The sequence below is a fragment of the Drosophila ficusphila genome, unplaced genomic scaffold (genome assembly GCF_018152265.1).
Source record: "Drosophila ficusphila isolate 14025-0441.05 unplaced genomic scaffold, ASM1815226v1 contig_106, whole genome shotgun sequence".
Classification (NCBI taxonomy): Eukaryota; Metazoa; Arthropoda; class Insecta; order Diptera; family Drosophilidae; genus Drosophila; species Drosophila ficusphila.
This window is the reverse complement of record NW_025063993.1, coordinates 12539396-12553551: the sequence shown is the minus strand read 5'-3', so window position 1 is coordinate 12553551 and position 14156 is coordinate 12539396. Positions and strand designations below refer to the sequence as shown.

Below are 14156 nucleotides of genomic sequence, written 5' to 3'. Positions count from 1 at the left end.
TTTCGTTTTTTTTTTTTTTCTTTTTTTTTTTTGCGTTTGCTGGCCTCTTCTTCCTGCAGAGATGGCAAAATGGCTGCGAGGCGGGCGGAAGGAAGCTGGGAGATGGCCAGCCGGTCCAAAGGCAAACAGCATTCAGTCAGAGAGTCAGTCAGTTAGTGAGTTAGTGAGTGAGTCGGTTGGACGATCCGGCTTTTGATGAAATAACATTGCCAAGTAACAGTTTGCCTTTCGCCATTTATTTCCCTTCGCCCTCCGAGAATCTCGCAGCCATTTTGTCAATTGTTGTCTGGGTCTGCCCTATCTATCTATCTATCTCCTGTCCCGTCCCCTCTTTTTTCCCCCCAACCAACCCATCAACCCAACAACCCACCAACCCACCCACCAGTCAGCCAGTCAGCCAAGCAGCCAACAGCTAAAAATGCAGGCGAGAAGAGAAGACAAATTGCTTTATCGACGACATACGTAACAAATGTTGCTGTCGGCACTGACAACAGCAACAACAACAGCAACCAGCAACAACAACAGCAGCAACAGCAACAAGAGCAACCAGCAACAGCAACCTGGCCATTATTGGTTTCAAATGGCTTCGTCCGAAGGGGCTTACCATTACCAGAGTACCAGATACCATATAGCCCATCCATCCCTTGCCCTTGCCTGCTAATTATGACTTAATTATTTCAATTATTTTCCCTTCGATTTATTGAATTTTATCGCCGGCAACCGAAACCCCGTACGTGTTGCCACGGCGCCTTAATTAAATTGGCTGCCCACATTCTTGATTCTTGATTGTTGATTTTCTCGAATTGTGAACACCTCTCGCTGACCGTTTCGGTTTGGTTTTTCCCATTTGCAGATCTCGGACGATGATCGAATGAGCCTAACTACCGCCGTTTCGGATGAAGATGATGGGGAAAGTGTCATGGCGTCACCATATAAAGCAAAGGCCACTGGCACCGCTGCATCCTCCTTCAATTGCACGGGAGCTGTTCGCAAAGCCGGGTAAGTTGGATATTTCAGTTCAGATCCTAGTCCTCTTCCTATTTCCCCTCATCTCTTCCTTGGGGGAATCTGGGGAATTTATGCCTCCGGTAAATGTAATCTGGCAGCCAGATACGTATACGAAGTGGGTGGATGGGTCTTCACCCATGTCCTGTGGCCAAACCTGCTCACGTCCAACAAGTCATCATAAATAACCAGCAGCTCCTCGGGGAACATAATTTCACAGTGATTAAGGTGGTCAGAGGTGGAGAAAGCAGCCGCCGGGGATTAACGTTATTATGTCCGTGTAGAGGGTATCAAAGTTGTGGCCAAAAGTGTGCTAAGCTCTGCTGCGAGATTAGATGGCGAGCCCATAACTTTTATATTATCTTGATTTGGATTAGCTGGCAAGTTAATAAAGTAATGTCTGTCGCACGTGAAGTATTTGGTGTGTTAAAGAAAAACGGATATTCTAGATGCTTACAAAATATAATAAATAGATTGTTTATAAATACATACATTCTTTAAATACCTTAACATCAACAGGAGTTAAATTTTGACCACTTTTTATCGGGTAAATCCTCTAAACAATATTAAGTAAAGAAATATTATAGGGCATGCCAAACTGCGACTCTTTTTACTTAGCTTTCTCTTCATGTTATGATAAACCGCTTGAAGACTTATGTACGCAGGACATGGCCCCATTCCTTCACCGTATCTTGATTAGCTGCAAAGGTTAATGGGTTGATGGCGAAGCTGTTGAAGTTCTCCCCGGGATTAAGTTACCTCCATTCCCAAGTTCGAATTTTTCTACACCCAAACTCCCACTAACCTAAACCTAAACCCAAACCCAAACCGAAACCCAAACCGAAACCTAAACCGAAACCGAGAAAACACAACGTAATGTTTGCTTGCAGCTTCCTATCGGTAAAGAAATGGTTACTACGCAAGAAGCACCAGATCGAGCTGGCCAGGAAGCGGGGCTGGAAGGGCTACTGGGTGTGCCTGAAGGGCACCACGCTGCTCTTCTATCCCTGCGACTCCCGCGAGGGCAGGAGCGTGGAGGCGGCGCCCAAGCACTTGATTATCGTGGATGGTGCAATTATGCAACCGATACCCGAGCACCCCAAACGCGACTACATCTTCTGCCTGAGCACCGCGTTCGGCGATGCCTATCTCTTCCAGGCGCCCTGTCAGGTGAGTATCCTTCTGGGTTGGGGTTGGGTATTCTGAATGTAGCCGCCGCAGGATATGCTCGCTCTCATTTCGAGCAGTCAATATCCAAGGGAAGTCCTTCAAGAAAGCTATGAAAGACTGGCCTTGCCGCCGCGTCCAAAGTCGCAGCATAGAAAGATGGCAGCGCAAATTTGTTTGCACAAGGATATGCAAGGATATGCGAGGGGGAGGGGGTAGTAGGGAGGTGGGTGGGGGTTGGACGGACGGACGGGTTCACCGCTCGCGGGTCCGAGTCGCCCTGCTCGCTCATAATCGCCATGGCTGGCAGAAATGTATGCCATAAAGAAACCACAGATGGAAATGAATGCACTTTGCAAAATGTATTTCTTTTAATAAAAAACTTTAATTGAGATCTCAAGGGATTTATTATTGAATATTTCATTCTATGTGGAAAGTTATATTTCATTAATTTAACAAAGCTTAGTACAGAAAGTCAAAAGTAAATGGTAATGATTCCTTGAAGAGTATCACTCAATTTTATCTTTGCAAGTGCAGACTTTTTAATAAATAACTAAACCAATTTTCGTTTAATTGCCTGCCTTAATTAAATAATATCTCCTTGAGTAGAGTTTGAAGTTCCACAGTACTAAGGTTAACAAAATGATTAGGGAATTCGTGATCTCATTAAACCCATCTGGTTATGGAACTCAAAAAACAAAAAAATAAGGAGAAGAGACCACGTCATATTTTTTGCGAGTGTGCATAGATGCAGATACAGGACGAGGACGAGGACATGGACATGGACGAGGACATTGGCAAGGCGCTGACTGACGCAACCCGCAAAAGTCCCTGCGAGCGAAAGTGAGAGATGGCTGCCGAGCAAAAGAGATAGCAAGATAAATGGATAGATGAGAGAGAGAGAGGGGAAATCTGGGGGGAGCCGGGGGCTTAAAGTGTGAGCCATGATTGAGGTGGCGTTGACTGACTGCCAACTGGCAGATTGCCTTGAACAGCTGCAGTGGCAGCAGCAGCAGCAGCATCCTTGTGGCAGCATCCCTAAACTGTTACATGTCTCAAAGGCATACGTTCCACCCACCACCCCCCTGAAAACCTCCTCACCTCCTCCTTTTTCGTCCTTTTTTCGCCTCCTGTCGTGTTGCCAACTCTCGCCGTGGCCCAACGTGATTTGTCATTAAATTTGCATAACTGATAGCCAGCGATGAGCGGGGATGAAATGGCTTTCGTTCCTCGATGTTGGAGGTTATTTCAACTGGTAGGAGAAGGGAAAAGAGGGAGGGGCGGGGTAAAAGGGGGCGGATAAAAGGGGACAAGTTCGACGTTTGGCGCTGGGGAGCCACGTCAAATTGCTTGCGGTGCATTTGGTCTGCAATTTGTTACAATGTTTCCCTCTGTCTTCGCAGGTGGAGCTGGAGAACTGGGTGAACAGCATCCATAGCGCCTGTGCCGCCGCCTTTGCCCGTCACCGCGGAAAAACCGGGACCCTGCATCTGCTCCAGGAGGAGATCTTCCGCCTGGAGAAGGCCATTGAGTCGGTGAGTAAATAAATATATAAATACGAGTATGTGTGCGGCCTTAAGTGCGGAATATGCGGTGTGGGCCGCAAAAACGCAAAACCCAAATACATTTCACTACAACGCATTCAACTTGTGGGCCTGCGAAAGCGTGCAAAAGTATTCGTTGCGGTTTTTCCAGGATGGGGGTTTCCAAAGGGGGAGCACCTGGAGAATGCTCGTGCCAGGATATGCCAGAATATGCCAGAATATCCCGGGATATTCAAGGGGAGAACACGAGCTTCGAGTGCGGTTGCATTTCGCATTTCATTGCAGACTCTGCGGCTTTGTTGGCTCAGGAAATTGTTGCTGCTGCTGCTCCTCCGCTCGAGAGTTAAGTCAATTTCGCCAAGTGGCTGGCAATGCAAAATGAATGGCGCACACGGCCATGTCAAAGGGATAAAGCTGCGTTTCGTCGCCGTAAGGCGGTTTAAGGCCACTGCCACCCACCCACCCAGAACTCCGCATGAATAGAATATGCAACAAATATCCCATCAATTGGTATCGCTTACGAATGCATCATCGATCATGCCATTTGTGCAAATAGCGAATAGCGAATGCGATTTGAGCCTTTATGAATCGCACTGTACTGTGAATGCTGGCACGGAATTGAATAGCAGCTGAAAGGCTGAAAGGCGAATTAAATTAGGAAACCCATCGAATGGGGATTAACTACACATCAGTGCAGCTATGTGTTTTGCATTTGAATTTTGCAAGAGCACGGCAAACAAGTCGTTATGTTGGGGAAATGTTTTGAATTTTGATGAGCCCGGCCAAGGAATGCTTGTGATTTGACCCACATAAACTCAGATGCAATTCATTTAATCACGATTATCAACTTAAGAGATTTTAAGTTGCAAAGCTGCATTGTTTTGCTAATTTGGGCTAGGTAATTACAACTGTGTAGATCCAAAGTTAGGTAGATAATTAACAAAAAAAGGAAATAACTTGGCAATTTTAGTTTAGACAGCTCCATAAGTCTTTCGGAACTCCACTACCTGACTCATTGCCCAATGTAATCGAGTAGAAAAACAAATTCCCACAGATATATCCTCGGCAGGACAACAATTTCTCAATATCGTGCTGTCAACTTGGAAGTCAACAGCGAAACAGGCGACGGAACACAACAATCGCATTTTCCGTCCGCATTTTCCGCATTCCACCAACCAATTTCTCAGTCTCATTCTCAGTCTCAGTCTCAGGCGATTCCCCAAAGATTTATACCATTGTCGAAGAATAGAAAAGGCGGAAGGGGAAGGAAACTGCTTCTACTTGCAACTATTTATGTATTTGCTTTCAAATCAATTCCCCATCAATTTCGCGGCAAACAGCGTAAAATTCCTTGCACTGCAATTTATTTTCCTCTCCAGCGAAAACTTTTGCAAAAAAAAAAAAAAAATAGAAGAGTAAAAGGAAAATGGAGCTGCGGGTGGTTGGTGCGGAAAAAGCAAATCAAAGTGAGGGAACATTTTTTCGCGGCGCAAATCGCAAGACAAAGGCAAAGCAAGAAGATGGTAAAATGAAAAAAAAAATAGAAAAAAAATGAAAACAGAAGAAGAGTGAATCGCAAAAGCAAACAGAATTGAACTCGAGCTGAAACTACAAGAAATTGCACTTGGCCCACGATAAATGCTCTGGATAAACCAGGCAACTGGAAATCGTAGCAGATATGAAACCCATCCAGGCCCCGCCAAAGAAAGTAAACTTTATTTGTTTATTTATTTTTCATCATGTCATTTTCAGTTGCCTTTTCCCACCCCTTTTCCACCCGCTGTTTTCCCGCTGCGTTCAGCGTTGTTTTTCTTGTTGTTTGTTAGTTAGTTAGAAGGACTCCAAAAGACAATTATGTTGTCTGTCCTATCCTCAACAACTTGATTCATTCGTCTCTGTCGCCGGCATCGCTGGCGCTTTTCTTTTTTTTCTCCTCCACTCCACTTTGGCTGCCTCAGATGCTACAGTGTTTGCCGGAAAATTACAACTTCCGGTTATGGGAAATTCTGCAAAAGGAAAGTTTTGAAATTATTATAAGAAGTGACTCGTTGAAGTTTGCTTAGAACAACAATTAATAGCCAGCAAGAAACTTTGAAGAATACTTAAACAGTTTAAAGTTAAAAAAATAAAAGATCTTTATTGATTTCTAAAATGCTCAAAGCGCAATAAGTATTATATACTTTGAACTCTATGAAAAGTAATACCAACTTAATTACAAAAGTAGCTTGTTCTTCATATGAGTACATTATTTTGTTAAGTAGTTGGAAATGAATAGTACAACTGATAAAAGTGAAACCAAAAATTATATTATACTTTCTAATTGGTATATACATATATCTTATCTATAATGTTAACTTAGTTCTTTCTGTGTGCCCCAGTTTCAGCGATTTTTCCCCGTTCTCCTCGATTTCTTCTTGGCGCCCTTTTTTAATTTAGTTTTTTTTTTTCTCATTTGCTCCACAAAGTTGTAGTTTGATGTTATGACCAGAGTGAGAGGGCTTGACTACCACCCCCCTCCCCCCCATCCTTCAGCCATCTTCCACTATCTGTCCCTTTGGATAAACCATAATTACTTCCTTGAACTGCTGCGTTTTTGCTCCGTTTTTCCCTATCGCTCGGCCTGTTTGTGTTTACTTCGCTGGCCGAAAAAAAAAAAAAACAAAAAGCAAAAAGCAAACCTGGGAAGGAAAACAAAAACCATTGGGCGGAAGTCCGAGATTGCCGTAAGAGTGCTCTGGGTACTATTGCTTCCGCTTTTCCTCATTTCCCAGCCATGGCCGCCAAGTGGACTTCAGTTTGGCCGAAAACAAACTTCTGGGATGAATATTAATTAAATGAGCTCAAGGAGTGGCCATAAATGCAGTTTGCATTTAGTATTTAGTACTTAGTGCTCAGCATTTCTGCATTACTGCATTTGTTGTTAATTAATTCTCTAGAAAAATACCAAAAGGCTTGCGAAGTCTGAATGAAATTAAAAGAAAGACGATACGGTGGCAGTAAGTCAGCAGAGAGAAAAAAAAAAGGTGTCACACCAACGCATCATTCTAGTTGCTCCTTTTGTGAGCGTATGTGTGTGTGTGTGTGTGTGTGAGTGTTTGCGTGTGTGGGCGGGTCACCGCCACCCACTTTCTGTGAAAAGAGCAACAGTGTTGTCCCTCTTTTTTTCTTTTGCCACTTTTTTTGTTGTTGTTGTTGTTGTTGTCTTGCCTTCTACTTTTGTGCGACGCCTACGTTGCCAGCTTCTAGTTGTTGTTGTTGTTGTTTTTTATAGCTGTCACCTTTCGGAAATAATCATATATGTGTCAGCGGGGGGCGGAGAGGGGGTGGTGGAGCGGAGGCGGTTTCGGCAGCACTTCGCTTCGTTTGCTTTAGCTTTTCTAGTTCCTCCGCTTTTTTTCTCGCCTTATATGGATGCATATATGTATGTGCGAGTGTGTGTGTGTGGGCAGACTTCTCCTCCAGCTGCTTCTTCTTTTTCTAGCTATCTATTTTTCTTTTCGCATAAAGCACTCACACTCACACATACATAAGCCTACACACACACACGCAGATTTACAATGCAGGAACGTAAAAAATAGTAGTAGCTGCCCGAGCGCGTTTGGTTTTTCGTACGCTCTGGTTTTTACGCTCTAATTACGACTCCTACGACACCAGGTACACCAACACCACCACCCACTTACCACCCCCCACCCACTCACACACACACCCCTCGCACACCTGGTGTGCAATTGCCATGGCGGCGCTGTCTAAACAAGGCTCACTTGCTGCTCCCTGCTCCTGTTTTCTATTTTTTTTTCGCTGCTTTATCCTCCCCTTGGATGCTTTCAATTTGCAATGGCTGCTGTCATTTCAGCTCAATAGCAGCTCACTCCCGGCCCACGCCCCCTTTTCGCTGCCGCCCCCACACCCCTCGCCCCTTGACACACGCCACGCCCCCACCCGATTTCGCCTACACTTTTAGCCGGCCAAAGCATTGGCTTTAAATTGTTGTTTGCTTTAACAATTTCTTTTTACACATTTCATGGCACAAAAAGAATTCTGCTAACGAACGCATGTTCAGCAGCTCAATAAAAATATCGCATTTTAAATGCTTTGACAAAAAATAGTTGTATTTACCCATAGAGAACATAAAGTAATTCAAAAGATTTCATTTGTGGCACGTTGCAGAGAAGAATTTACAAGTATTAAAAAGTTTTTCAAATTTAAAAATTTATAAGAGAACCCTCCAAAGGAATTAAAACAACATTTTCATTGGCATTAACAATATTATTTCACTGGTATAAATATTTTAATGCTCACTTAAAAATAAAACCCTGAAAGTATTTATATTTTTGTATATATTTCATTTGCAGTAAAAATTATATTTATCCCTACTGCTCCGAAAGAGTCTTTTATCTTTAAACTCACTTTTCATTCAGTGGTTCGGTTTTTAAACACCTCGACCGCAGTTTTTATTGCGGCCAAATGATATTGTTGCGGCTGCCATCGATTTTAAATAATTGCACTAATTAAATGACGCAACAGTCGTCGAGCGGCAAGCTTAATGCAATTTCTGTGCATTCGGCGTGGCAGTAAAATATTTTAATTGCGCTTTATGAAAACATTTAGTAAATGAAAATTGTTTTTCTTGACTGCTGAGCCGGAAAGTAGGCAATCATTTCCGATGCTCCACCAACGATGAAGATTTAAATTCCCTTAGGAAAATTACTCCGCCAGTTGCCCAAGCAGCCAAACAGATAAGTATATATATATACATTCTGGGCGGCGGAGGGAAAGAAAGCCCTAAAGTGTGCAATTAATTTTATAATAATTAATGTGAAACTCAACCGCACGCACACACATTTATATCCTCACTTGGCTTTCTGTTTGGCTAGCAACGCCTCGAATGTCCATAAACCGAAAATTTGTAAACCAAAATTATAATGAAATGCATATTTAGTTAATTTAAACTTGCACCGAGAAACTTTACTCAATTAGACCAACTTAAAGCCGCACAAAATGTGAAGAAACTCCGATGGGCAATTTTTGGGGGGAGTGGGGGGAAAAACAATGTGGTCCCCTTTTTCGCCAGCCCGCATTGTGAATTTTTCGTTTCGTATTTTTTGGGTTTTTTTTTTCTTCTGCCCCTCTGTTCTCTCTTCAATATTTTTTAATGAAACCATAAAGTTTATAATTACCATAAAATTTACTTGTTCGGTTCGTTTTTGTCCTGAGGTTTCTTCATGATGGGAAAGGAAAAAACTTTAGTTTGACCTGGCACACTAACACATACACCCAAACGCACACACATTATATACGTATGTATATGGCGGTGGTCGTGGGTGTTTTTGTGGGCGTGGCATTTCATAAACTAATGCCAAAATGGTAAAAATTTATGGCAAGAAATATGAGAAACGAGTTGAACTCGAAAGTCCGGCATGAAAGGCATACTATATACACACACACACACACACCATCACACACACACATACTCGCATATGGCGTAGCCGAAAGTCCAGCTTTGTTTTTGGCCAAACGTGCGAATATTTTTGCAACTTTTGGTCCAAAGTTGCACAGGAAATGGGTCTGGCATATGGTTGCCACCGGGCCAGGACGACATCAGGACATCAGGACATTAGGGCAGCAGGAACCGGGCCCTTAATCCCACGACTCCCGATCCCCGATCCCCCGATCCCTGGATTCCACCTCTCCCTTTCGCGCAGAATGCGTTTGGTTTGCTTTGGTTTTTGATTTGTTTTTATGTGTGTGTGTGTGGGTTGGCCTAGGCCAAAAATGGGAGAGAAAGAGAGAGGGATAGTGAGGTGGAGAGGTAGAGGTAGGATGAACGAGCCTGCTGCATGCAGATGCGAAAATATGCTTTATGTAGGCGCTGACACAGTGGGCGTGGCTGTGGTCAGGGGCGGAAAATTCAATTCAATTGTCAACAGCATCCAACACCGAGCAGCGAACACTGAACACCGAACACTAAACACTGAACAGTGAACACTGAACAGTGAACACCCATCATCCAGCATCCCAGTATCCCAGTATATCCAGTATAAAGCCAGCCAACACCCTCCTGATCATCCTGTGGCCACAGAGCTAGGCGCCAGTTTAGAGGTTTGAGTTTTAGGAGGGGGTTTTCAGGCTTAGCATCTTTCTGCCTGCTGCCTGTTCAACACACCCACCACCCATCCACCACCCACCGCTCATCTGCAGCACTCACACGTTATATAATGTGGCATCATTTTGTGGTCAGCATTTATGCAGACCATATATACAATTTTGCAGGCCTTTTGTTGACATGGCCTGGCCCCAAAACGCAACGCAACGCAACGCCCTTCCCTTTTTGCGGTTTACTAGTGTGTAGTGTAGTTGCCAGTGGAGCGGTGGCCTCCTCTTTTGACTTTTGACTGCAATGGAGCAGCCATTTAATGCACAAGCCATGTCAAAAGTCATCTGAGCAGGTGGCTCAAAGGAGACAGGCCACGTCCGTTGGACAACTCAATATCCCTTTGGAGGCAGCCAGACTCTCTCTCTGAACCACATTGATTGTTATCACTGGAGGAGGAATAGGAGTTGGAACAGGAGTTATAATAGGAGTTGAAGCAGCAGTTGAAGCAGGAATTGGAGTAGGAGTTGAATGGACAGAGAGACAGTTTCTGAAACTGAGGCCATTAGCAGTGGCAAACAAAATAAACTGATACCGAGTCACGAGTCCTTTGCCTGACTGCCGGCGCATGATTATTATTTCAGTCATTGTTTTAGACCCACTCGCCGCAGAGTTTTAGTTATTGTTGTTGTTATTGTAGTGCCAGTTGCTGGTTGCTGGTTGCTGCTTTTGCCATTTCAAGCATCTTTGGCCTGTCATGCGAGTAACTCTAGAACGTTAGAACATTCAACGTTAGAACGTTCAACGTTGAGCGCTGACAACGGGGACACAACAATGGTAAAATGTATTTTTTAATTGTACTCCCGAGTAAAAACATATATCAACCAAAACATAGCAGCAGCATAGCAATAACAACAATAACAAAAACAAAAACAAAACAAGAACCATGAACTCTCCAAACTCTCGACTCTCAAGCGGAAATGGCAGGCCAGCAACAACAACAACAACAACAACAGCAACAACAACAAGAAGACCAGCAATAATAATAACAAGTACATCTAGCGATGGCAATGGCAGCTCCCGACCAGCTTCAGAATCTGATGCTACACTGAGGGGAAAAGTTAGGTGCTCAGATTAGAAAACAAAAAACCAGAAGGTTGTAAAATTCCAGATTCCAGACACAAGATTCCCTGGACAGTTGTAAACCGTATCTATAAATATGGGACAACAATTACATTCTTGTTGAAAACAAAATCATTTTTTTATTCAATATTCTCTTTTGTATTTGATATTTCTCTAATTATTTCCAAATCATATTATACAAAAAATCAAAATTAAATCGCATTTTTCTAATTATTTCCCCCGAGTAATCAAAATGAGAATAACAACGAAAATACTTCAATATTTTAATAATGACAATGAGATACATGTCATATGCATTACATTGTAAAAATCCTCTGGATTCATTCTAAATGAATATTTTCGGCTGTTCGCTGTGAAAAAGTTTTGGTAAAAATAATTACGTCCCATGAGCAATGAGCAAAATAGAACAAACATCACATCAATCATGTGAGTCAGATAAATGTCATGTGCATTTTTTGGCAGACCCCCCTAGATATTTCCAAGCCGTCAGAGCAGGAGGACTTTTTTTCTCCCTGTGCAGCTCCCCGCAAATGTGAGCTTGGGGACGGGGGCTTCGTCACGGGGCAGAGGCAGCCTCAAGTGGCGCTTAATGAAAGCGCAACAGACAACGGGAGGACCACAGGAACACGACCGCACGACAACTGAGCGGGACAGGATGGCATCGAGGTGGAGGAGGAAGGATCTGGGGACAGATACTCACAAACAGGGACGAGGCAGGACAACTAAATAGGCGAACCGCAAAAACTCATCGTCAAGGAGCGAAAGATATGGCCAGGGAAAATAGAAGGGGATGGGAGCGGAGTGGAGGAGGAAAAATAGATGACTGGGAATCCAACTATGCAGCAATAATAAAATTCACGAGAATCGAGATGAAAGCACCGAGCGGAGGCCAGAGGAGCTACAGCCAATGCTGGATCCGTATTCCGGGAAAACTGGAGAGTGGGAAGGCGGAAGAGTGGGGAAAGCGGGAAAGGAGCCGCTCGAATTGTGGCTGGGGCTGTCACTTAACGCGTGACATGTGTCAAAACAAGCGGCAACCGCAGCGCGACCGTGACCAGAGCCTCCGAGTCTCCCAAGCTCTGGGGCTCCGGAGCTTCGGAGCTTCGGAGTGCCTGCTGCACTTGTGCAGTTCCGTGTCCTGGGAGTGCTGTTAATATCCTCCCGCAGGAGGAGTGAAATGGATTTCGGGTGGACGACCATTCACTAATTCGGGGCGGAGGCAATCAGAAAGGAGAGTTTCCCGAGCGGAAGGAACGCAAACCAGAAGGAGATTGACTTTAAGCTAAGACCACAGACCACTGCAATGCCAAAGGGCTTTAAACCAAGACCAAAATAAAAGGCGACTTCTTAAATACTTTCTTTAGTTTTAAACATTTTTACAAAGAAGGTAAAATGCTTGGAGAACATAACTAAAAGTAACCTATTACTATTCTAATTCTTTTTAGTTCTGAATTAAAATCGGTGTTTTAAATCCCTCGTTACATTTCATCCGTGTGCATTTCGCAATCAAGCTTTTCAAGATATCAATCAATATGTAACTCTATTAAAAGAAGCAGAAAATCAAATTCTATTTGCCAACCCCTGCTCGAAAGCGTGCAAAAAATAGATTCGTTAGTTATTCATTTATGCAATGGCTTTTAAAGTTGCAGTTTCCTGGAGCGAACCGAACAGATAGCGTTGCTTGTTTGTCAAATATTTCGGTTGCATGTGCAGCAAACATTTCACTTCTCTCTCTCTCTCTCGAAATGGACACCCAATGGAGTTCAAACACCCTGGAGCGATTCGCAGTTCAAGGATCGCCGACGGGGGGTTATCGTTTGCGTGATTTACACTCCCAATTGCATGGCAATTACAAGTCCATTAACATTGCCATTAACCCTTGGAGTGCCGGCTCCAAAATGGGTGGAAGACCAGGCGAGATGGAGATGGAGATGGAGTGCAGCTGTAGTAGCACAATGGACACAATGGCCGAAACGATTAATGGTCAAGCAGGCGAGACGAGGCCAAAAGGAGGCGATTCTGGCTATTTATGGCCCAGGAAGAAGCCATATTACTTTGACAAGGACAAACTGTTGCCTCTCCGCCTCGGGAAATCCTCTTCCCCACCCCCTTCCCTTCCCCCACACAACTCAGTTTTGTGTTGTAAATAATCACAAAACTCACTCGGTGCCCGGGAAAGTGTCTCTTTGGGTGGAGAATCCACCCACTGGCCCCGCAAACTCCTTCCGGTTTGTGTTTGTCAAATAAGCTGCTTTCCTCAAGTGCCAAGTGCCATTGACAGTAACCAAGAGGAGAACTCCTTCGGAGGATATGTCTCTCCACCCCAAAATATCCTGTATATGTGTGTGTGTGTGGTCGCAGTGCATAATGGGATTTTGGTTTATTAATTAACCAACTTTATGCCTAGCGAGAGGAGACCACGACCAAGTTGGCTGAGACCTCAACTAGGAATTATTGGCGTCTTTAGTGGAATTGAATTAGGTGAGCTTGCCACATATCGATTGCCACCGCACACCGCACACACACACACATTGTCAGAAATATCGAGCATACGTAGGAGTAGCATACTCGTATGCAAATAAAATGCACAAAACTTTGATTTATTTCCACGTAAAACAAACAGTGAAGCGGCTCAACTGCGCCCAGTTCAAATACACGTAATCCCAGGTAGAAGTGCGCCGCCCATTTGGTCCTTTTGGTCCTTTTGCCGCTGCTGCTGCCTGTTTATGTGTACACATTCATTAAAATGTCGAACATCGAAAGTGCCTATTCAGGTTGTTGCCACGCCCACGGCACACATACACACAAAACCAAGCACACATAGTTGCAACAGCAACAGCAAAAGCAACAACCTGCAAGCTACAACCTGCAACCTGCAACCTGCAACTGCATCTGCAAATAATTGTCAGCTTACTGACTCGCATTCAATGCAGCACAGTACAGCAGTCAAAATGCAACAACAACAACAACGAAAACAACAAGAACAACAACAACAACGAATGGCGGGTTGGGGAATCCGAATTGTAGCTGCAACCAAAATGAAACAATCACGTGCTCCACGAGATCTATGCAAGCGTGCTATAAATGCACGTGCAAGTGGGATCCAAAGTGGGATTTCAAATGCTGAATTCTGGTTCTGATTTTGATTCTGGTACTAACTCCCCCAGAACCCCGAGAACTCCAACATAGAACCGAAAAAATGGGGG

At 44.0% G+C, this 14156-nt stretch overlaps 2 protein-coding genes across 12 annotated transcripts in view; both read left to right on the top strand.

The window, feature by feature from the left end:
- LOC108089721 (protein still life, isoforms C/SIF type 2) overlaps positions 1-14156 on the top strand; it is a 110371-nt gene that overhangs the window by 38014 nt on the left and 58201 nt on the right. For all 11 annotated transcript variants that reach the window (XR_006245310.1, XM_043207433.1, XM_043207425.1 and 8 more), the window contains 3 exons: positions 854-999; positions 1896-2175; positions 3576-3707. Coding sequence is in view for 10 of the 11 variants with exons in the window: in XM_043207433.1 (XP_043063368.1) it covers positions 854-999; positions 1896-2175; positions 3576-3707 (558 nt within the window). In the remaining variant the exon portion in view is untranslated. The remainder of the gene's footprint in view (positions 1-853; positions 1000-1895; positions 2176-3575; positions 3708-14156) is intronic.
- Positions 10459-12355, top strand: LOC122319771. The gene is given in 2 exon segments (XM_043207518.1): positions 10459-11604; positions 11606-12355. Coding segments are annotated over 2 exon segments (564 nt in total). The 5' UTR covers positions 10459-11539; the 3' UTR covers positions 12105-12355.